This window comes from Xenopus laevis, chromosome 4L (assembly GCF_017654675.1).
Source record: "Xenopus laevis strain J_2021 chromosome 4L, Xenopus_laevis_v10.1, whole genome shotgun sequence".
Classification (NCBI taxonomy): Eukaryota; Metazoa; Chordata; class Amphibia; order Anura; family Pipidae; genus Xenopus; species Xenopus laevis.
In genome coordinates, this window is record NC_054377.1 from 32,812,079 (window position 1) to 32,835,908 (window position 23,830).

Below are 23,830 nucleotides of genomic sequence, written 5' to 3' on the forward strand. Positions count from 1 at the left end.
TATTATTCATGGATTTAATTGCTTTACTTGCCTGTACAAATGTGGAAATACAAACACTACAACCAACCACGCGTTCCCAACCACTCTGCAGCAATCAGTTGCACAGTTAAAACAGGATAGACTTCACAGCCTTAAGGTGATTGGTCGGCGAAAAAAAAAGTTTTAAATGCCTATTGGTTGAGAGAAAACTGCACCACATGGGGAAAAAAGCGAAATATTAAATAAAACAAAAAAACAAGACCACCACCTAGAGGTTTTAATGGATATTACTTATATATTGTGACTACTGGAAAGAGGACACAAGGCTGAGAGCACGGAGGGCTGAGGAGGGAGGGCTGATGAGGGACCTGAGACCCCCAGGGCTAAAAGGGGGAAATCTGAGACCTGAGGGGGTGTACCTGAGACCCGAGGGCTGAGGGGGGAGACATGATAAATGAGGGCTGAGGTGGGAGGACTGAGGAGGGTGACATGAGACCCAAGGGCTGAGGGTGGGGGCTGAGGATGGAGACCTGAGAGCCCAGGGCTGAGGGGGGAGGGCTGAGAGCTGAGCCACAAGGGGGGAGAGAATGCAAGATGATTTGTGGGCAGCACTGACGTGTGAATGCAGCCTCTTCTGATACTAAGTACACTGTGCGGCGAGTCTGCATGTTTCTTCTTTATAACAGCTCACGCATGAGAGTGCATTCTCCTAATGCTATCCTACAATGCTTGCCGTAGAGGATAGACATTCGCAAGCCAGATGCTTCTGCCATTCAGGGGCTCTTCCCTGATGCCACTCCCTTTTTCAATAAAGGATGCTGAGGTTTGAGGCTTCCTGCTTCCTACCATACAGTCTCATGCACAGAGCACCTTATGGACCTACCAACTGAGGGTGAGAAATTGCAGCACTACACCCGTCAGAGACCGAGGCCAAAGCGGTCCAGCTGTCACCCTTACAGGAAACCTCATGTAAGCTATCGCTATTTTCTGCAGTACAGCTATGCCGTAGTGTACATTCACAGCCTGCACTATCAATAGATTTCTTAGAATGCAGTGTTTGGAGCTTACAGTATTGCGTTATTGTGCTCAATCGCTATGCTACATCATTTAGCCGCAAATGACGCCCGCACTGTTCTTTTTTTCTTCTTCTGCTAATATAAGCTGCATTGCTACATTTCCTTACAACAGGTTCAAATTTATTTCTGTTTTATTCTGATACCTTTTGTTTTTAATAGAGTCTGGTATAATTAGTCACTGCCCAGAGAGTGGCCAGTTATGAAGGTATAATATAGGTATCTGTAATAAGGTTTTCTGTGAAGTCTGTTAAAGCATTATAAGACAGATGATGTGCTATCTGTGAGTGTGTATATAACAGTAGTCACAATTGTTTTAAGGTCCAGTTATCAATTCACAGCTTGCATAAATTCTTTTTTTCTGTAGCTTGATGCTTCCGCAGGCAGTGGTTGCCTTATGTTATGTGTTTATATCTGTTAATGTGTGTGTGGGTATATATACATATACTGTATATATATACATAAGGTGAACGCCATAGATATATATTAAAACAATATTTTATAGGGCTATTGACACATTCTAGTTTGTCACTATGCCAATGTAAAGATGCCCAGCACTAATCCCACATCCCCTGCCCAGCTGCTACTCAGCTGTGTCCAGACCTCAAGACAGCTTCAAGAATAAGAAAGCTGTAATTGATGCTGGGCTTGGCAGAGGCGGGGCAAAGTAATGATTGGCTAAGGCACTGTTTACATTTATCTGTTTTGGTCTTGAAAAAGGCTCTAGAAACAGCACCAAATATTTAGAGTTTGGACAAGAAGTGAAGCACCTAGCACTACAATTATAAAATGGTAAAATGAAAAAGTAAAAAACCTCTGTGAGTTTTTTGTGTATACATAAGTGTACACTTCCACTTCTGGGAAGTTGTGTGACAATGTATAAGTAAATTGGGTACAGCTATAGAAAGTAATTTAATCCTTTAAGTGCCAGCAGAATTTGACATTTTTGTTTTGCCAAATGCCAGACGTTTTTGAAACATTTTGTGATCTCTCACTTTAGGGGCATTTTCTGAGGGGAAACCTTTAGTTTACCTAGGAAAACTACTGTATACATTGGGTTTTTTTCGGGAGAAACTGAGCTTTCTAAATCTGCCTGAGTTTTCATGTATTTCCACCTCTGCAAAAAGATTTATAGCGCTAAATACCAAAAAAAAAAATTCCTATTTTTCATAATATATGAATTTATACCAGAAACATATTTAATTTTACTCATGAAAATTCAACTGATTTGGAAAGCCCCATGTCTCTCGAATGTTCAAATACCAGATATGTATAGTTTTAGGGAGATTTAGGACTTCTGTACAGCAAAAACTCCCGGCAGTATATTACCGAACTTTGAACGCACTAAAGCAGAAAACGGCATACTTTAGATTCCAAGGCCAAAAAATCCTGAAACAGTAGGTTATCCAAGAAAACCATATATGTTTGAAAAGTACACATTCTGCTTTTTCCAAAATCGGTATGACTCTCTACTCCTAACTACCAAACTTCAAAGCTTGTCTGAATATACACAAAAAACAAAACAGTAGCACCTTCCATTAGTTATAAATTAAAAACAAAAAAGTGGTGTGCATTGTCAATTGAGTATAGAAGTAACAGAAAGAAAAAGAAAAAAGTTTGACCCATAATAATAAAATGATCTGTCCAGAAATTACCAAAGTTCAAATAAAATTAGGAGAGTAAGCCAAGTCCACTCAAGGCCAACAGTTTATAGACAGATTTTATAGAAATATACCTTTAATAGGTGACTGATCTCAGTCCATAACTTCATATCCTTTATTCTGGGTTATCGGGTTGTATTGGGTTATTGGTATTATGGATTGGCAAAAATTACAGGAATATGACCCTATTGATTGGTCGTTGGTACTAAGGTGCTGAAGTAAAACTGGAACAGAAGCAGGGCTATTTCCACCCTGTCTTCCGTGCTTGAGGTGTCATGTATTAAAGGACCAGTAACATCAACATTTTTTTTACAATTTTTTCGTTAATATGGAACGAAATAAAAACACCTTTATTAAGAAAGCCTTTATTAAGAAATAACTTACAGAAACTCTACTTCCTGTCCTCTACAGAAAAGGCGAAAGGGCGATGATAATCCATTGTGCGGCGCTCGATTTCTTCTTAGCTTTAAGATGTCCAACAGCAGGAGTAGCGCCAGCAGCAAAGGAGGAGGTAGCGAATCTACAATGTGCCTGTGGCTTGTACAGTCGCAAGAGGCTCCCACAAACACTACACATGCCTTTTGTGCGCCTACAACGCTAATGGGAGCTGCACCGGTTCGGCCTCAGCTCCCTCCCCCCCAGTGACTTCACACACACAGCGTAACAGAGAATCAATGCCAATCTTCCTTTGCCCTCACTCACTGCCAGTGCCCTCCTGACCTCTGTCCCTATTGCAATGGCCTCTGTCCAGAAGAGTGCTGCGACCCCAGTAACTTACCGCTGTCCACCCGGGCAAGCCTCTGTCCAGATCCCTTGTGTCACTCTCAGTGGTGTAAGTGAGTGAGGGCAAAGGCAGGAATCAAATGGCATTGATTCTCTGTTACGCTGTGTGTGTGAAGTCACTGGGGGGGGGGGAGCTGAGGCCGTTAGCAGCTCCCGTTAGCGTTGTAGGAGCACGAAAGGAATGTGTAGTGTTTGTGGGAGCCTCTTGCGACTGTACAGGCCACAGGCACATTGTAGATTGGCTACCTCCTCCATTGCTGCCGGCGCTACTCCTGCTGGACATCTTGAAGCTAAGAAGAAATCGAGCGCCGCACAATGGATCGTCGTCGCCCTTTCGCCTTTTCTGTAGAGGACAGGAAGTGGAGTTTCTGTAAGTTATTTCTTAGTAAAGGCTTTGCTATTTCTAATTTGTCTTGGTGTTTTTATTTCGTTCCATACTATCGAATTTTTTTTAAATTTTTTTTGATGTTATTGGTCCCTTAAGTTAATGTTGCCAATACGTGGTTAATCGCATGAGTCACCAAAAAACAACACTATGTTACACTCACACTGCTCCCTGTTAATGTGCGAGTAGCCGCCCCCTGCATGCAATCCCTAATACCGGTAACTTGATACAACCTGATAACCCAGAATAGAGGATATGAAGTTTTGGACTGAGATCAGTCACCTATTAATGGTATTAATGCCAGCAGAATTTGACATTTTTGTTACGACAAATGCCAGACGTTTTTGAAACAATTTGGGATCTCTCACTTAAAAGGATACCGTCATGGGAAATTTTGAAATCTGACATGGGGCTAGACATATTGTCAATTTCCCAGCTGCCCCAAGTCATGTGACTTGTGCTCTGATAAACTTCAATCACTCTTTACTGCTGTACTGCAAGTTGGAGTGATATCACCCCCCTCCCTTACCCCCCCCCCCCAGCAGCCAAACAAAAGAACAATGGGAAGGTAACTAGAAAACAGCTCCCTAACACAAGATAACAGCTGCCTGGTAGATCTAAGAACAGCACTCAATAGTAAAAACCCATGTCTCACTGAGACACATTCAGTTGCATTGAGAAGGAAAAACAGCAGCCTGCCAGAAAGCATTTCTCTCCTAAAGTGCAGGCACAAGTCACATGACCAGGGGCAGCTGGGAAATTGACAAAATGTCTACTCCATGTTAGATTTCAATATTGAATATAAAAAAAATCTGTTTGCTTTTTTGAGAAATGGATTTCAGTGCAGAATTCTGCTGGAGCAGCACTATTAATTGGTTCATTTTGAAAAAAAAACATTTTTTCCCATGACAGTATCCCTTTAAGGGGCATTTTCTGAGGGGAAACCTTTAGTTTACCTAGGAAAACTAATGTATAGATTGTTTTTTTTTCGGGAGAACCTGAGCTTTCTAAATCTGCCTCAGTTTTCATGTATTTCCACCTCTGCAAAAAGATTTATAGTGCTAAAAAAAATGGAAAATTCCTATTTTTCATAATATATGAATTTACACTAGAAACATATTTAATTTTACTCATGAAAATTCAACTGATTTGGAAAGCCTTATGTCTCTTAAATGTGCCAATACCAGATATGAATAGTTTTAGGGAGATTTAGGACTTCTGTACAGCAAAAACTCACGGCAGTATATTACCGAACTTTGAAAGCTTTGAAGGCAGAAAACGGCATACTTTAGATTCCAAGGCCAAAAAATCCTGAAACAGTAGGTTTATCCAAGAAAACCATATATTTTTGAAAAGTACACATTCTGCTGTTTCCAAAATGGGTATCTATGACTCTCTACACCTAACTACCAGCCTTAGGTCAAACTTTTTTCTTTCTGTTACATGTCTGAACGTGGCAGTTTTTTAAAAAAAAAATTATCAAAATTCTGAAAAATCACTTCAAAGTTTTAATTTTGCTGCTCCGCATATCCCAGGTACCAAGAAAAAGCACCTTGAATATCATTGACAGGTGTCCACTGAATAGTTTGGTGCCCATTGTGCATAGGTTACCATTTATAGACCAAAATATGAAGTTAGCGCATCCAAATTGTCCAGGACTTTACTTCAGCTACTGAAAAATCAACACATTTACTGCATTTTATGTCGGCTAAAAACACAGGAAAATGTGTTTGCGCCCCCAAAACCATTTATTTTTGTAAATTACACATTCTACGAAATTTAAAATGGGGACCCATGCCTTTCTGCTCCAAACTACTACAAGCCTTTCCCAAATTTGTTAGTTTTGGTGAAATACCTGAAAATTGCCTCAAAGATTCAACTTTCCAGCATTGTATCATCCATGTATCATGTATCAAGAGTGCATATGAATTCTCACGTATGGCACTCTGGCTACTACAATATAAGCACCCGGTATGTATATTATGTGCCATGAGACCCCCTAACAGTATGGAGACCCTCGAAAACCATACAATTTCCAAAAGTACACATTCCGACTACTCTAAAACAGGTAAATATGTCCGCACCCATATTTACAAAATTCTCCCCCGGGCCCCCCAGTCCGACCCTGAGCACAGGCAGCAGCAGGGCATGTAGATTGCACGTGCGTGCTGTTGCCGTGCCTAGGCTCATTGCCTGGGGGCTGGGGAACAAGCTAGAATAGAGCGAGCGGCTTTACAAGCAGCTCCTCCATTCAGAAAGGCAGGCAGCAGCAGGGAACATAGATTGCATGTGCCTTCTGCTGCCTTGGGGCCCCTGGGCGATCATGACCTAGGGGCCACTTGTTACCCGCCTAGGCTCGTTGCCTAGGGGCTGGGGAACAAGTTCCCACTCCCAAACCGTCAGCTGCAGAACAGAACAGAAAAGCATGCCCTCAAGTTCTGCTGTGTAAAATATTAGATGAAGCAATAAGCTAAAGTGTATAAATACACCATAAAAACTCAAATTAATTAAAGAATATGCCACAACAAATTATTATTCATGGAATTAATTGCTTTACTTGCCTGTACAAATGTGGAAATACAAACACTACAACCAACCACGCGTTCCCAACCACTCTGCAGCAATCAGTTGCACAGTTAAAATATGATGTTTCAAGCAGCATAGATTTCACAGCCTTTACATGATTGTTCAGCGAAAAAAAAAAGTTTTAAATGCCTATTGGTTGAGAGAAAACTGCACCACATGGAAAAAAAAGCAGAACATTAAATAAAACAAAAACAAGACCACCACCTAGAGGTTTTCATGGATATTACATAAATATTGTGACTATAGGAAAGAGGACGCAAGGCTGAGAGCTTGGACGGTTGAGGAGGGAGGGCTGAAGGGGGGTTACCTGAGACCTGAGGGGGTATACCTGACACCCAAGGGCTGGGGGGGGGGAGACATGATAACCGAGGGCTGAGAAGGGAGGGCCGAGGAGGGAGACCTGAGAACCCAGGGCTGAGGACTGAGCCACTAGGTGGGGGGGGTTGCAAGATGATTTGTGTGCAGCACTGACGTGTGAATGCAGCCTTTTCTCATACGTAAGTACACTGTGCGGCGAGTCTGCATGTTTCTTCTTTATGAGAGCGCATGCAGGAGCGTGCATTCTACTAATGCTATCCTAAAATGTTGTAATAGAGGATAGACATTCGCAAGCCAGATGCTTCTGCCATTCAGGGGCTCTTCCCCAATGCCATTCCGTTTTTCCATAAAGGATGCTGAGGTTTGAGGCTTCCTGCATCCTACTACAGTCTTATGCACAGAGCACCTTATGGACCTACCAACTGAGGGTGAGAAATTGCAGAACTACACCCGTCAGAGACCGAGGCCCAATCGGTCCAGCTGTCACCCTTACAGGAAACCTCATGTAAGCTATTGCTATTTTCTGCAGTACAGCTATGCCGTAGTGTACATTCACAGCCTGCACTATCATTAGATTTCTTAGAATGCAGTGTTTGGAGCTTGCAGTATTGCGTTATTGTGCTCAATCGCTATGCTACATAATTTAGCCCGCAAATGACATCCGCACTGTTCTGTTTTTTTCTTCTGCTAATATAAGCTGCATTGCTACATTTCCTTACAGCAGGTTCAAATGTATTTCTGATGTTTTATTTTGAGACATTTTATTTTTAATAGAGACTCCGTTATAATTAGTCAATGCCCATAGAGTGGTCAGTTATGAAGGTATAATATTGTATCTGTAATAAGTTTTGCTGTGAAGTCTGTTAAAGCATTATAAGACAGTGTGCTATCTGTGAGTGTGTATATAACAGTAGTCACAATTGATTGAAGGTCCAGTTATCAATTCACAGCTTGCATAAATTCTTATTTTCTGTAGCTTGATGCTTCTGCAGGCAGTGGTTGCTTTATGTTATGTGTTTATACAGTATCTGTTATATGTGTGGGTATATATAGTTAATAATGTACCCCCTCTTGTAAATTATAAGCATATTATAAGTAACCGAGGAGTTTCATGACCATATAAAAACATGAGGCCAAAGGCCGAGTGTTTTTATACAGGTCATGGAACTCCGTGGTAACTTCTAATATCCTCATATTTTGCAACAGGGGGTACTTTATAATACACAAGCTTCAGTGAGACATGTGACAGAAATGACATCAGAACTCACCATTTATAACTGATGACATCAGTACTCACCGTTTATAAGAATATAATTTATAAGATATTCGTGGCTTTTGTGCAGGCCCGGACTGGCAATCTGTGAGTTCTGGCAAATGCCAGAGGGGCTGCTATAAGGTCCCATAAAGTTAGTATTTTGTAGGCTGGTGGAGGCTGGTTGGGCCTCTATGTGGGCCTCTGTGTAACTGAAATACCAGGGCCTATTTTAATTCTCAGTCCGGACCTGCTTTTGTATATTATATACATATATACTGTGAGCAGGATCAGACGAATAGACAGGTCTTGAACAGGGCAAATTCCATTTACTGTTCACATATAAAGACTTTGGGAGCAAAGCAGCATAAAATAAAACAAAACAAAATCTTTGCTACACTTGGCTCTAACTAATACACAGGGTAGTTTCGCTCTCTACTACCGGTCCCCTACTGGGATTCCCGGTCAAACACAAACAGTACAACTCCCCAGAGACACAGTACCTTTACAAAGTCCTTTCCCATTGGGGAAAATAAACATCCGCTTCCAATGGCTACACTAGCCTGCTAATTATTCCCCCTTTCTAGGGGAATTTACCCACTCAGAACTGCTGTACATATGGGAGTAAGACATGAACCTAAGGGAAATATATCTCCCTTCAAACTGTGTTCCAGTTACCGGTTCACAATACATATATATTTACAGGATACATAAGGTGCACGCCATGGATATATATTAAAACAATATTTTATAGGGATGTTGACACATTCTAATTTGTCACTATGCCAAGGTAAAGATGTCCAGTACTAATCCCACATCCCTGCATCTTCCCCTAGCCCTCTACTCAGGGCCGCCATTAGAAATCACGGGGCCCCGTACAACAAAATTTTTGGGGCCCCCTGGGCCCCGCCCACACTGACGACCAAGCTCCACCCCATATCCCGCCCACTCCACATCGCAGTTAAAAGACCACACAGACATCAGCGCTAAAAAAGTAACCCCCCCACACACAAGTTGTAAAAAGCTATTGATGGTCAGGGCCCCCTTATAAAAAATTGGGGCCCCAAAAAAAAAAAAATTAAATTTTTAAAAAAAAAAAAAAAAAAAAAACATTGGCAGCAGGGGCCCCCTTATAAGTTAAAAACAAATTGGGGCCCCAAAAAGAAAATTAATTTTTTAAAAAAAAAAACAAAAAAAAACAATGGTGGCAAGGGGCCCCTTACGAGTTAAAAAAAAATTGGGGCCCCAAAAAAAAAGTTTTAAAAAAAAGATTGGTGGCAGGGGCCTATAGAATATTAAAATACATTGGTGGCCAGGGGATTAAAAAAAAAAAAAAAACACAAACTGGTGTTCAGTAGGATTGAACTCATGGCTTCAGTACTTCAACTTCGCCTCCTTTCGTGACTTCGGGTCTTTTCACCGCTTCAGGACTTCAATTTCGGCTCTTTTCGTGACTTCGGGTCTTTGCGCTGCTTCAGGACTTCGGCTTCGGCTGTTTTCGTGACTTCGGGTCTTTTCGGCGCTTCGTGACTTCGGCTTTTTCCGTGACTTCGGGTATTTTCGGCGCATCGGTTTCGGCTTTTCGGCACTTCCGCATTCAGCACGCAAGAGGCATGACGTACGGCTCGGGCGCTCGTAAGGGGGCCCGGATCTTCAAAAAATGCAGCGCTGCCGGGCCCCCCTTCATGCCCGGGCCCGGTACGCTTGTCCCCCCTGTCCCCCCCTGATGGCGGCCCTGCCTTTACTACTCAGCTGTGTCCAGTAGTGATGTGCGGGCGGGCCCCATACCTGTGGGCCGGGGCAGGTTCAGGCCAACTCCTCCACAAAATGTTCGGGTCGCTAGCAGTGCTCGGCTTCTGGCGCCGGAATTTATAGACTTCTGCCCGCCCCTTTTGTGATGTCACTGCGGGGTGGGCATTCATCTATAAATAGAGGGCAGCAGCGGGCCCGGGCCCAGTGCAGTTTGGGAGGGGCGGGTTAGGGTCTTGCGAATGTCTATCCTCTATTACAACATTTTAGGATAGCATTAGTAGAATGCACGCTCCTGCATGCGTCAATTTGTTAGTTTCAGTGAAATACCTGAAAAATGCCTCAAAGCTTCAACTTTCCAGTATCGTATCATCCATGTATCATGACCAGTATAAAGCATCCTAAATATGAAAGCTGTGGGTCTACTAAACAGTTTGATGCCCAATATGCATATATTTACCAAACTATGTGGCATACAGAGACCCCCAAATCCAAAGAGTGCATATAAATTCTCACGTATGACACTCTGGCTGCTACAATATAAGCATCCAGTATGTGTATTATGTGCCATGAGACCCCCTAACAATATGGAGACCATAGAAAACCATATATTTTCCGAATATACACATTCCGATGAATCTAAAACGGGCAAATATGTCTTTCTAACTGCAAAGCTATGCAAAAAATAATGTTATGACATTTCTGAAAATCATCACAAAGCTTGCATTTTACCCCATTATATACCCCACATTTCATAATGTACCAGCAAAAGACATCCTAAATATGAATGCCAGGGGTCTACTAAACAGTTTGCTGCCCAGTATGCATTGATTAACAAAATGTGTGGCATACAGAGACCCCCAAATCCAAATAGTGCATATGAATTTTCACGTATGACATTCTGGCTACTACAATATGAGCACCTGGTATGTGTATTATGTGCCATGAGACCCCCTAACAATATGGAGACCCTAAAAAACTGTATGTTTTCCGAAAGTACACATTGTGATTTATCTAAAACAGGTAACTATGTCTTTCTACTGCAAACTACAAAGCTATGCTAAATATAACACCTTTTGTGAAACTTCTGAAAATAGTCACAAAGCTTGCATTTTACCCTATTATATACCCCACCTTTCATAACATACCAGCAAAAGGCATCCTTAATATGAACGCCAGGGGTCTACTATACAGTTTGATGCCCAGTATGCATATATTTACCAAACTGTGTGGCATACAGAGACCCCAAAATAACTTCTAATATCCTCATAATTTGCAACAGGGGGTACTTTATTATAATACACAAGTTTCAGTGAGTCATGTGACAGAAATGACATCAGAACTCACCATTTATAACTGATGACATCAGAACTCACCGTTTATGAGGATAAGATATTCATGGCTTTTGTGTATTATATAGTGAATAAAGTACCCCCTCTTAAAAAAAGGGTTAGTGTCAGGTGCGGGTCGAGAAATTCTTAACCCGCACATCACTAGTGTCCAGACCTGAAAACAGCTTCAAGAACATGGAAGCTGTAATTGACACTGGGCTTCGCAGAGGTAGGGCAAAGTACTGATTGGCTGAGGCACTGTTAACTTATCTGTTTTGGTCTTGAAAAAGGCTCTAGAACCAGGATCAAATATTTTGAGAAGTGAAGCACCTAGACATTTAACTATTTGTACGAGTACAAGCAATACAATTATAAAATGGTAAAATGAAAAAGTAAAAAAAAACAAAACAAATCTCTTTGTTTTTTGTGTATACATGTGTGTACACTTCTAAAAGTTGTGTGACAGTGTGTAAATAAATTGGGTACAGCCAAGCATCCGCTCTCAATTACTGCAGTGTAAAATGCTATATGACCCATTAAGCTAAATTGAACATAACTATGGAAAAAAGAATTAATAAACATGCCACAATAAGATTACAATACATCATAAGTTAAAAAATAAGGAATATATTTAACTAAAACACACAGCTCTGGCAAGTAATTTAAGTATGCCCTCTCAAGTTCTGCTGTGTAAAATATTAGATGAAGCAGTAAGCTAAAGTGTATAAATACACCATAAAAACTCTAATTAACCCTTTAAGTGCCAGCAGAATTTGACATTTCAGTTACACGAAATGGCAGACGTTTTTGAAACATTTTGTGCTCTCTCACTTTAGGTGCACTTCATCGCATAGAGGCTTATATAAAGGCTGCAGCTGAAGTGGTGGGCCCCTCTGCAGTAGTGGCAGCAAGTAAAATGTATGGGAAAGCAATAATCTTTGCCCGTATGCTGACTGCAGTGCATGCTCTGGTTTCTCAGGGGCAAGACACTATTGAGGGGTCTTTTGGGGTTCCATTTGAAGGGGTGCTGTATAAAACATTTTACAGCACAGAGGAAGTGAGGTGCTTCCTTTACAAGAATCTGGGTAACACTCGCCAGAGTTGCCCCAAAGGGCATATTAAGGCCATAGCCCCTGTTCCTGCCCCCAGTGCCTCAAATAAAACATCTTATCCTGCTGTGACTATTTCAGCAGGGTCCTGAAAGGGGATATTTCCTTCACTAAAGAACCTTAAGGTGGTTGTTACACAGTCCCCCTCTACTACATCCAAAACTCCTCCTTCTTCACTGAAGTTATCTAAGGCTGCAGCATGTCTTTCAATTGTAGCAAAAGAGAAGGGGGGATGTCAATGCATCCCCCAGGGCCACAGTTGTTCCTACCACAAACATTGTGCTCCTGTTATGGGCACCATAGAGGGTGTGGGGGTGCCCATGATTGCAATACCTGTTGGGGTGGGGGCAGACAGTGGCCTTTCCTCTTCAGATGCCAAGAAAAAGAGGATATTTAAATCCAACTGGCTGATACCTGAGGAATGGGCATCAGTGGTTAATGATGAAGGGCAGCAAAATATCTGCTCCACATGTGGTGACATTGTCTGGCCCAACTGTTGGTCAGGGTCAACTGGTGTCAGACCATGCACTCTTGCCTCCAGACCAGGTCGGGTATAATAAGGGTTAATGGTCTGCAGGCCTTGAACACAGCAGTGTGGGTTTCCCCACTGAGTCAGGGGTACAGCATCTGCCTCCAATTAATTTGGAAGATCTTCCCTGGAGTGTAAAGGGACACCTAATGAGACTCCTGCAGAGTGGGCAGTCAGCATTCCTGGGGTGCTGAGATTTGGGAACTACAACCAGCATCTGTTTTTAGTGCCCCATGGTATTTCACTCCAGGAGTTCTCCATGCAGGTGAAACAAGCCATCCTTAAAGGAATTGTTCAGTGTAAAAATAAAAACTGGGTAAATAGGCTGTGCAAAATAAAAAATGTTTCTAATATAGTTATTTAGCCAAAAATGTAATGTATAAAGACTTGAGTGATTTGATGTACAACAAGTCAGTCAGAACACTACTTCCTGCTTTTCAGCTCTCTTGGTTTACACTGGCTGGTTACCCTGGCTACCAGGCAGTAACCAATCAGAGACTTGAGGGGGGGCCACATACCTGTTGCTTTTGAATCTGAGCTGAATACTGAGGATCAATTACAAACTCACTGAACAAAAATGTACCATGTGGCTCCCCTTCAAGTCGCTGACTAACTCAGAGTTATAGAGCTGAAAAGCAGATTGTTGGATTCTGGCTGTTTTATTAGACATCTGTTCACTCCAGCCTTTATACATTAAATGTTTGCCTAACTAACTATATTAGAAATATTTTTTATTTTGCACAGCCTATTTATTTACAGTTTTTATTTTCACACTGAACTATTCCTTTAAGCTGCAAAAACTGAAAAAAAAACATCAGAGAAATTGCTACAATATTAGGATTGGCAAAATCTATAGTATGGTACATCCAGAGAAAGGAAGAAAGCACTGGTGAACTCAGCAACGCAAAAAGACCTGTACGTCCACGGAAGACAACAAGTGGTGGATGATTGCAGAATCATTTCCATGGTGAAGTGAATACCACTCTCCAGGAGGTAGGTGTATCGATATCCAAGTCTACCATAAAGAGAAGACTACATGAAAGTAAAACAGAGTGTGCACTGCAAGGTGCAAACCACTCATAAGCATCAAGAATAGAAAGGCTAGATTGGACTTTGCTAAAAAAAAACAAAAAAAAAACATCTAAAAAAGCCAGCACAGTTCTAGAAAAACATTTTTTGGACAGATGAAATAAAGATCAACCTCTACAAAAATGATGGCAATAAAAAAGTATGGAGAAGGCATGGAACAGCTCATGATCCACAGGTTCTCTCAGGTAGATTTCCTGCCTCCTGCTTTTTGTGACATCTCGTGGGAGACTAACATCATTAAATATTTAGGGGTCTTCCTATCAGCTGAGGAGCATCCTGTCTCACAGAATTTCATTGATCTTGAGGAGCATGTTCTAACATGCATGGGAAAGTGGAAGCGTTTTGCTAAAGTACTTTCTGTAAGGGGGAGAGCTTTGATGATCAATCAGCTGGTGGTCTCTCAGCTCTGGTACCGGCTGATATGTCTTAGTCCAACTCAAGAATTCATTGCTAAGATCCAGAGAAGGTCACTGGACTGTCTCTGGATGGGAAAGCACGTGTTTCAAGCCTCCCCTTGAGAGAGCGAGGGCAGGAAATTGTGTGCATAGTTCTCAAGTGCACACCTTCCGTCTCCAGAAAATACAGAGATACTTGTATGCAGATCCTTCTCTACAGTGGTGTACCCTAGCATTGAGCTTTTATCACCAGATACGCAATATGGGGTATGACCGGTAATTGTTTGTCATTGAACCTGAGGGTTTCCTAAGAAGCATCACAACCCTGCCGGCTTACTACCAAGGCACTCTAAAGACCTGGAGCATGATCTCCATGTTAAGGCAAGGAGCCATTCAAGGGGAAGACATTCTAAATGAGCCCCTACTTTACAATCCATCTTTTAAGACTAGGATGTTGGAATCCATCGGCATCCACCACCGCCTTTGCTAGGCTCGGTTAACAAGAGTTAGGGATCCTCAGGCAGTTATGCAACACATGGGATTTCTCACCACTAGGGTTCTACACCGCCTGCTCAAGGAAATCAAGGAAACAATCTCTGCTGATTCTTACACCTTCATTGATGGGGTTTTACATGCTGGAGAGCCACATCCACCTTAGATCTCCTCACCTCCAGACATAATAATTGCACTCAAAACCGAATTTTACATTGACAAGTATTCATGATATAACAAGAAAGCTGTTGTACTCTCTCATGCTTCACACTGCACATTTCCTTGCCCTCTTCTCCGACTTTAGCCAAATTAGCCATTCATAAATCTAGAAAGCAATATTTGGAAGGTGGGAATACTCTGCCAGTGGAGGTCTTATTCCGGGTGCTGGTGTGTTCCCGCATCCGAGCAGAGTACACCCAAGCAGTGTTGACTGGTCAGTTGAATGAATTTGCTGACCAGTGGGCAATAGATATGGTACTTTGCTCAGTATCCTCAGACCTGGTTTCTGATCAGACAATCCTCACACTCCATATTTAAGTGCACTTTAATCTAAGTGGCAGTTGTATTTTTTTTTTCACTCAAATTTTGTCTTTAATGAAAAAAGCAGATATTAGTGATACATACTTTTCACGTACAGTGAAGTAACAGAATCAACAATATGCATCTGAGAGGTCACTGCATAACATGTAAGATACACATAATTTTTCAACAATAGTACCTCTGATAAGCTGCCTATGTATAGCCACGCTGTATAGGGGATAGGGTGGGGGGGAGGGGGGAACGGGGGAGAAATGAACTTGGGCATAAACCATTGCGGCTGCGTTCCAACCATTGACAAACCTGGTATCTGTATATCAAATATCTATGCTCGATTCCCCTATCATTACTTCTCTAACAATCCCTCAGCTCTTACTGCTGCCATGTGTTGGATTTAGTGAACCTTTGGTTGTCCTATCGTAGAATAAAGTCCATTGTTGCCATTTTTGACTGTCACTGAGAGGATGGTTCATAGCCGTCAGTGCTGCTCTCTCATACTGAATATTGGAATTTATCTCTTGTATTAACTGATCATTTGTGGGGGATTCCTTTTGTTTCCAGAATCTAGCTATTAGTCTCCGAGCTGCTATAAAAATATGAGTTAGCAATTTCTCTGATATCCTATCATTTATGTTAGTGTCTAAGCCAAGAAGGGCCGTTGTGGGCGCTCTTGTAACTGTTATATTTAATAGTGCTGTAATTGTGTGATATACCTTGGTCCAAAAGTTATTCAGTACAGTGCAGCCCCACCATATATGTATCATTGATCCTTTGTTTTTACAGTCCCTCCAGCAGAGATTGCTGGTACCTGGATACATCAGTGCGAGTCTGTCTGGAGTATAGTACCATCTGTGTAGTATTTTAAAATAGTTTTCTAGGTGGTCCGCGCAGCTGGTGAGTGTTTTCATCCTTCTGATGGCCCCCGACCATTCTTCCATCGGAAAGGTTTGTTGGAGGTCCTCCTCCCATCTCAATATTGCTGGGAACTTTCCCTGTATGAACCTTGTAGATATTAGATCATAGCATCGTGCAATACCTTTAGGCGCCGCTGGATTTTTGTTACATAGGATCTCCAAGGAGGTTCGATCCCTATCATATGGGTTAGGAAATTTGGAGAGTAAATGCCGGATTTGTAGGTATTTATAGAAATCTGATTTATGTACCTTGTACTCCTGTTGTAGTTGTTCAAAAGCCTTCAATCGACCTCCATCGTATAGGTCTCTAAGTGAGGATATGCCCAAGTCTTCCCAGGTCTTAAGCTTGGCTGTAGTGTGCAACTCCAACATTCTTATTGGTGCATTAAGGGACGGGAAAGGTATTCTACCTTCCGGGCCTGCGTTATCCGACCAAATTTGCAGGCCGGCTTTCACCGTGTCCAAGAAAGGTGTTTCAACGACTCGTTCTGGCGATTGTGGACCACAAGATTTGTTGTAGGGAATGGGGGGCGACACAGTGCTGTTCCAGTTCCAGCCATCTTTTATTTTGTGGCTGCAGGTGCCAAGTACAGGTTTGCGCTAAGATATTGGCTTTATAATAGCGTTCTATGTCCGGGACTGCCAGTCCTCCTAATTTGTTGGATCGAGTCATGAGGTGATTTGCTATTCTGGGTTTTTTATTTGCCCAAACAAAGCAGGTAATGATTTTTTGAATGTCCCGAAAAAATGCTCTTGGGATCAGTATCGGGACAGTTCTCATTGTATATAGAATTATGGGGAGGACCATCATCTTCACAATCGCTATGCGACCAAACCAAGAGACCATGCTAAGTTTCCAAGTTGCTATCACTTTTTTGACTTTGTTGAGTAGACCTAGATAATTTGCCTTATATAAGTGGTCTGGTGATTTCGTAAGGTGAATCCCCAGATATTTCAGCTGATGCTTTTTCCAATCAAACATATATGTGGCTTGAAGTTTCTGCTGTATGGTATCAGGTATGTTGATACTCAAAGCTTGGGTTTTGCTTACATTAATCTTGTAGAAGGACACTTTTCCGAATCTCTCCAAAATGCCTTGTAGCATATCTATACCTTCCTCTGGGTTAGTAATTACTATAATAACATCGTCCGCATATAGGCCGATCTTGTGCATTTTTTGCCCCACCTCTATGCCTCGTATCCCCTGTTCCTCCCTTATTGTTTGTGCCAAGGTTTCCATTATTAAATTGAACACTAGGGGGGACATGGGGCACCCCTGACGTGTACCATTGGAGAGCGAGAATCTGTCCGAAAGAAAACCTCCCATTTTTATTCTCGCTATAGGATTAGAGTATAGTGCCAGAATAGCCTTCAAACCCCAGCCTTCTATGCCATACGATTTTAATGCCTGCTCTAGAAAGCCATGATGTACCCTATCGAAGGCTTTCTCTGCGTCCAGGGATATTACTAGGGCTGGGATTATATTTCGTTTGATTATCTGAATAAGATCAATAAACCTTCTGGTGCCATCTAAAGACTGCCTACCTTTCACGAATCCAACCTGATCAAGATCAATGATGTCACTAAGTATGTCTTGTAGTCTGGCGGCTAGTATATTGGCATAAAGTTTCACGTCTAGATTCAGCAGGGAGATAGGTCTGTAATTCGGACACTGTTTAGGGTCTTTTCCTTCTTTGTGGATTAGTGAGCTGTGCGCCTCTAGCATTTCCGCTGGGAAATGTTGTTGCATTGCGGCATGATTAAATAATTGCACAAGATGTGGGATAAGCAAGGTTGAGTATGTCTTATAATAAATTGCAGTATATCCGTCAGGACCGGGGGCCTTGTGAGGTTTGAGCTGTTTAATAGCTTTTTCCACTTCAACTGCTGTGATTTGTGCATTGAGCAGGGCAAACTGGGTTTCCGTTAATTTCGGTACCTTCATCTGCCTAAGAAATTCCGCTATGTTTTGTTTGGAGGGTTACGAGGTGGTAGGGTCCCTGTTCAAATTATACAGCTTTTGGTAGAACCTGGCAAAACAGTCTGCTATTTGTTTAGGATTGTATAATATCTGCCTTTGTTCATCATATAAAGATTGTATTTGGGTTCTTACCCTAATATTTTTAACTTGTCTTGCCAGGAGATCACCTATTTTGTTTCTTTTGTAGTAGTACCTTATTTTTAGTTTCCTAAGGCCTATTTCCATTCTCTGTAAATCCATGAGATGCAATTCCTCTCTAATTGATGCTATTTGTTTAGTGATCTTTTTTGAGGGAGCATGTTTGTTTTCCGTTTGCAGTGTTTGCAGTTGCTGCTCCAACTCGGTTTTTCTAGCTGTTTGTTGCCTTTTGATTCTAGAGGCCATTTGAATGTACAGACCCCTAATGGTAGCTTTATGAGCTTGCCAATTAGTAAAAGGAAAAGTTTGTGCCGCTAGGTTATGTTCAAAAAAGGTCGTTATTGCCGATTGAATCAGCGATTTGTTATGTTGTTGTGTCAGCAGTGCTTCATTCAGGTGCCACAGCAGGAACGACCGTGGTTGCTGAAAGGTTGTAATTGTTAAAGTAATCGGTGTGTGGTCAGACCATGTTATGGGTCCTATGGTGGTCTCCGTAACCTTCTGTAGGGTATATTGGTCTACTAGAAAAAAATCTATCCTAGAATACATTAGATGTACATGAGAGAAGTACGTAAAATCTTTCTGTGTCGGGGATTTTACTCTCCATGGGTCATAGTAAGAGTGAGTTGCTATTAGCTTGGCCAGTGGGGTTTCCAACCTAGTGTTCCTGACTTTAGCGCTATTGGATTTACTCCTGCATAGATCTAGTTCGTTGTTTTGGACTAGATTGTAATCCCCTGCTATAACAGTACTACCCTTTTTGATCAGGTCCACCTTTCGCAGCACCATAGCAATGAATTTACATTGTCCCTTATTCGGGGCATATATATTGACAAATGTGTAACATTCACCTCTGATGAGACCTATCACTATGAGGTATCTACCCTGCGGATCTCGCCATTGGTTCTCCAACTCAAATCCAGTGCGATTGCTAAATAGGAAGGCCACTCCTCTTTTTTTTTCCTGTGCTGATGCCGTATATACTTGTTGAAATTGTTTATTCCCTAGGGTGGGCTGTGCATCTCGATTAAAGTGAGTTTCTTGCACCCAGACCACATCACCTTTACTGTGATGAGCCTCCTGTAATAGCTTAGATCTTTTAAAAGGGGAGTTCAAGCCTTTGGCGTTGATTGATATACATTTAAGCGCCATTGTTTCTTAGGTAACGGTGCTGGTGACCACTGGCGAGATCCCTGGGGCTCACAACTGGCACTCTCCTAGAGGCAATAGACCATAGTGCTCGCAAAGATAAACAAATACATTCAGTATCGAAGTGCCGCACGATCATGGGGATAAAACTGGGGGTCAGCAATTTTTGGGCTTCATGCCAACTATGTACATGTATGGGGAACAACCATTTCCTCATCTTTCCCAAATGTATGGGAATCTAACTGTGAAACCGTGCATAAAATACAAATCGTCCAAAAGTTAGATAAGAAAAAATAAAAAATAAAAATGACCAAAAAGACAGTACTCTAAACAGCCAGTCTCACAGAGTTGTGGGGGAGGTGAGCTGTTAAAACGAACAAAAAGAAAAACTTTTCCTCTGGGGTGCAGATCGCATCCACGGGGCTCCGGACCAGGCCCTGCATGCCCCAAAATACATACGGTAGTAGAGCTTGCTAAGTAGTATAAGTAAACACAAAGAGAGAGGATTATACTTAGACTGTCCCGGATCATGGAGAGCGTCTCATATGGGCTTTAGGTGTCATCCATTCCGTTTCCATTCGATGCCTTTTTTTCACCGGAGAATTGGGACTGTAGGGCTCCAATCGAATACCCCATGCTGGTAAAACTTTCAGGCCGTCCTCCGGTGTCTGAAGAACTGTTATGGCTCCGTCTCTGGTAACGATCAGCTTCGTGGGAAAGCCCCATCTATAAATGATTTTGTGGTCTCGCAGTGCTGCAGTGACATGGGCAAACTCTTTTCTTCTCTTTATCGTTGCCGCTGAGAGATCCGCGAAGAGGGAAATATCTTTATATGTATCCGGTATATCTTGCTTGGAGCGGTGTTCTTTGAGTAGTTGATCTTTGATGTGGTAGAAGTGTATCCGCACGATCACGTCTCTTGGAGCAGGGGCCGGTGCATTTTTCGCTTTCGGCAATCTGTGGGCCCTGTCTAGGATTAGAGCTGATTCCGGCGCTTCAGGGAGGATCGCCGCCATGAATGCTTGGACATACGCAGTTAGGTCTTTGGAGGGAACCATCTCTGGAATTCCTCTAAGTCTAACATTATTGCGTCGTGATCTGTCTTCTATGTCCGCTAGTTTCTGTTTCATGGCTGCCAACTCTTCTTCTAAGACCGATGTAAGATCGATAACCTCGTTGTGCGAGCCGACCATCTCCTCCATTTTGTTTTCGAGGTGCGCAGTTCTGGCTCCAATTTCCTGTAATTCTGTACGCAGCTCTGCCACGGATTTCTGCAAGTCGCTTTGAATATCTTTCCGCAGCGAGTGTAGAAGGGTTTTTAGCGTAGCCGTGGTGAGGCTTTCTTGCGTTTGGGACGGGCTATTTTCCCCGTATTGTGATTGTGCCAGCGAGGATGCTGGAGAGGATGGTTGCGAAACATCTTTCTCGTCGCCATCTTGGTGTCTACTCCGGGCGTCCCCTCCCTTGTTTTTCGATCCATAAAAGGCTGTTAATTTGGTAGGGGAGCCTTTTTTCTTTAAGGATTTTCCCATCTTCGTGTATCAAAGAGGTTATGGCTATCTTTCCAGCCCAGTCTTGGCTCTACTACTCCGTTGATTTGCCACGTTAGTGGGCCCAAGTCAGGAGCTCTCACGGAACACGTCTCACCCCATGCAGTGTTAGGCCACACCCCCCAGCAGTTGTATTTTAATCAGTTAATTATCTCCTTTGAGATGTGATTAACTTTGGTGAGCAATCATTCACCTGCAATTTGAATAATATATCAGCTAATGAAAAATCAACACATTGACTGCATTTTTTTTGTGGGGTAAAAACACAGAAATATTTATTTAACCCCAAAAACCATATATTTTTGGAAAATACACATTTTACAGAATCTAAAATAGGTACCCATGCTTTTCTGCTCCAAACTACTGAATCGCAAGGCTTTCCCAAATTTGGTGGTTTTGGTGAAATACTTCAAAATTGACTCAAAGCTTCAACTTTCCAGCATTGTCCATGTATCATTACCAGCATAAAGCATCCTAAATATGAACACTGGGGGTCTACTAAACAGTTTGATACCCAATATGCATAGATCTTACCAAACTATGTGGCATATAGAGACCCCCCAAATCCAAATAGTGCATATGAATTCTCACGTATGACTCCTACTACAATATAAGCACCCGGTATGTGCCATGAGACCCCCTAACAGTATGGAGATCCTAGAAAACCATATATTTTACAAATGTACACATTCAGATGAATCTAAAATGGGTAAATATGTCTTTTTTTTTTACTGCAAACTACCAAACTGTAAAGCTATGCTAACTATAACGCTTTTTATGAAATTTCTGAAAATCGGCACAAAGCTTGGGTTTTACCCCATTATATACCCCACATTTCGTAACATACCAGCAGAAGGCATCCTAAATATGAACGCCAGGGGTCTACTAAACAGTTTGATGCCCAGTATACATAGATTTACCAAACTGTGCCATACAGAGACTCCCGAACCCAAATAGTGCATATGAATTCTCACGTATGAAACTCTGGCTACTACAATATAAGAACCTAGTATGTGTACTATGTGCCATGAGACCCCTAACAGTATGGAGACCCTAGAAAACCATTTTCCAAAAGAACACATTCCGATCAATCTAAAACAGGTAAATATGTCTTTCTACTGCAAACTACCAAACTGCAAAGCTATGCCAAACATAACGCTTTTTATGAAATTTCTGAAAACCGTCACATAGCTTGTATTTTACCCCATTATATACCCCACATTTCATAACCTACCAGCAAAAGCATCCTAAATATGAATGCCAGCGGTCTACTGAACAGCTGATGACCAATATGCATAGATTTACCAAACTATGTCGCGCACAGAGTCCCCTAAATGTATATATAACAGACAAAATTTCCATGGGACAAAGAACAGAGCCAAGCACAATAAAATCTCTAAAATCCAACAAAACCACAAAAATCAATGCTTTTTTCCTCGACTACTGTAATCAGCAGTTAGAATCACAGTCTAAGTTTTTTTTTGCATGGCCAAATAGGTTTTAAGGATAGAAATAAGCGAACACCACCTGCACAAAGCTGAAAATGTAATAAAATGGCTAAATATGCAATAAAATGGCCAAAATGCACCAAAATCACAGAAATTGCAATATAATCACAGAAATAACATGAAAAAGGTATTGCGCATTGCAATTAGAGAAAATACTATTCGCAAAGGCAATAAAACTGTTTTTTCAAGCAAAAAAACAGACAATGCAATAAGAAAAAAAGACACAAAATAGTGTAAGTAAGTGTGTGTGTGTGTGTGTGTGTGTGTAAAATAAGTGTGTGTTTGTGTGTGGAGGGGGCACTACCCTGGGGTGGCAGGTTCACTGATCGTCCAGGAGTGCTTGCAGTCTTTTTGCTGATCTGGTAAAAGGGGTGGAGCTACAGGGACAGAAAGTGCGGGCAGCAGCAGAACACGTACATTCCATGTGTCTGCTGCCGCCTTTGGGGCCCCTGGGCGATCTCGCCTTAGGGGCCACTCCTGCCCTGGCTTGTTGCCTAGGGGCTGGGGAACGAGAAGGAATGGAACAAGCAGCTTTAATGCTGCAGAACATAGATTCAATGTTCTGTGGCACTTAAAGGGTTAATTAAAGTATATGCCACAACAAATTATTATTCATGGAATTAATTGCTTTACTTGCCTGTACAAATATGTATGTATATTTTTATTTGTAAAGCGCTCCTTGAGGGCAAAGCACTGTACGACAAAACAATAAATTAGTAGTAACAAACAAGGGGTCATTGGAATAAAAAGTAACAATAAGTGCATTATTAGAAATACAATTCACATAAATATAAAAAATATTATTACAATACAGATTAAGTGCTCAGTGTCAAGGAAACAAAAGGCTAGGGCTTACAGTCTAAATGGGAGGGTAACATACAGACACAATTCAGAGGGGTATTAAGGTGCTGTGGGTTACAGTTTGTTACACGGTTATATAAGTGCCAGTTCAGGTGTTATCCAGGTGCTCCCAGAGGTAGTCTTTGAGTTTTGTTTTAAAAACACTGAAGGAGGATTCTCTCCTGAGAGATTCAGGAATGGCATTCCAAATATAAGGAGTCGCAAGAGAGAAGGGTTTGATTCAGGAAACAGCAGTAGTAGTGGGGGGTACAACCACTCTGAGAGGAGCGGATGTTTCGGGCAGGAACATATAGAGAGACAAGAGATGAGATGTAGTTAGGTGCAGAGGAATGAAGGGCTTTGAAGGTTATGAAGAGGAGTTTATAAGTTATTCTTTGTTTTATAGGAAGCCATGATAAGGACTTCAGCAGCGGAGGGTCCTGTACCCTTTTCGATGAGAGGAGAATAATTCTGGCAGCAGT

The 23,830-nt window shown here is 41.9% G+C and overlaps 1 protein-coding gene across 2 annotated transcripts in view; it reads left to right on the forward strand.

Annotated features, from left to right (window-relative positions):
• The first annotated feature begins 540 nt into the window (after positions 1 to 540).
• Positions 541 to 23,830, forward strand: part of LOC108713971 (capping protein, Arp2/3 and myosin-I linker protein 2) — a 74,909-nt gene continuing 51,619 nt past the window's right edge. The window contains exon 1 of one of the 2 annotated variants that reach the window (XM_018257744.2): positions 541 to 948. In XM_018257744.2, the coding sequence (XP_018113233.2) occupies positions 853 to 948 (96 nt within the window). In that variant the 5' untranslated portion in view covers positions 541 to 852. Of the gene's footprint in view, positions 949 to 6,988; positions 7,291 to 23,830 lie in introns of those variants that run through there. The other variant, XM_018257745.2, reaches the window with a different exon arrangement.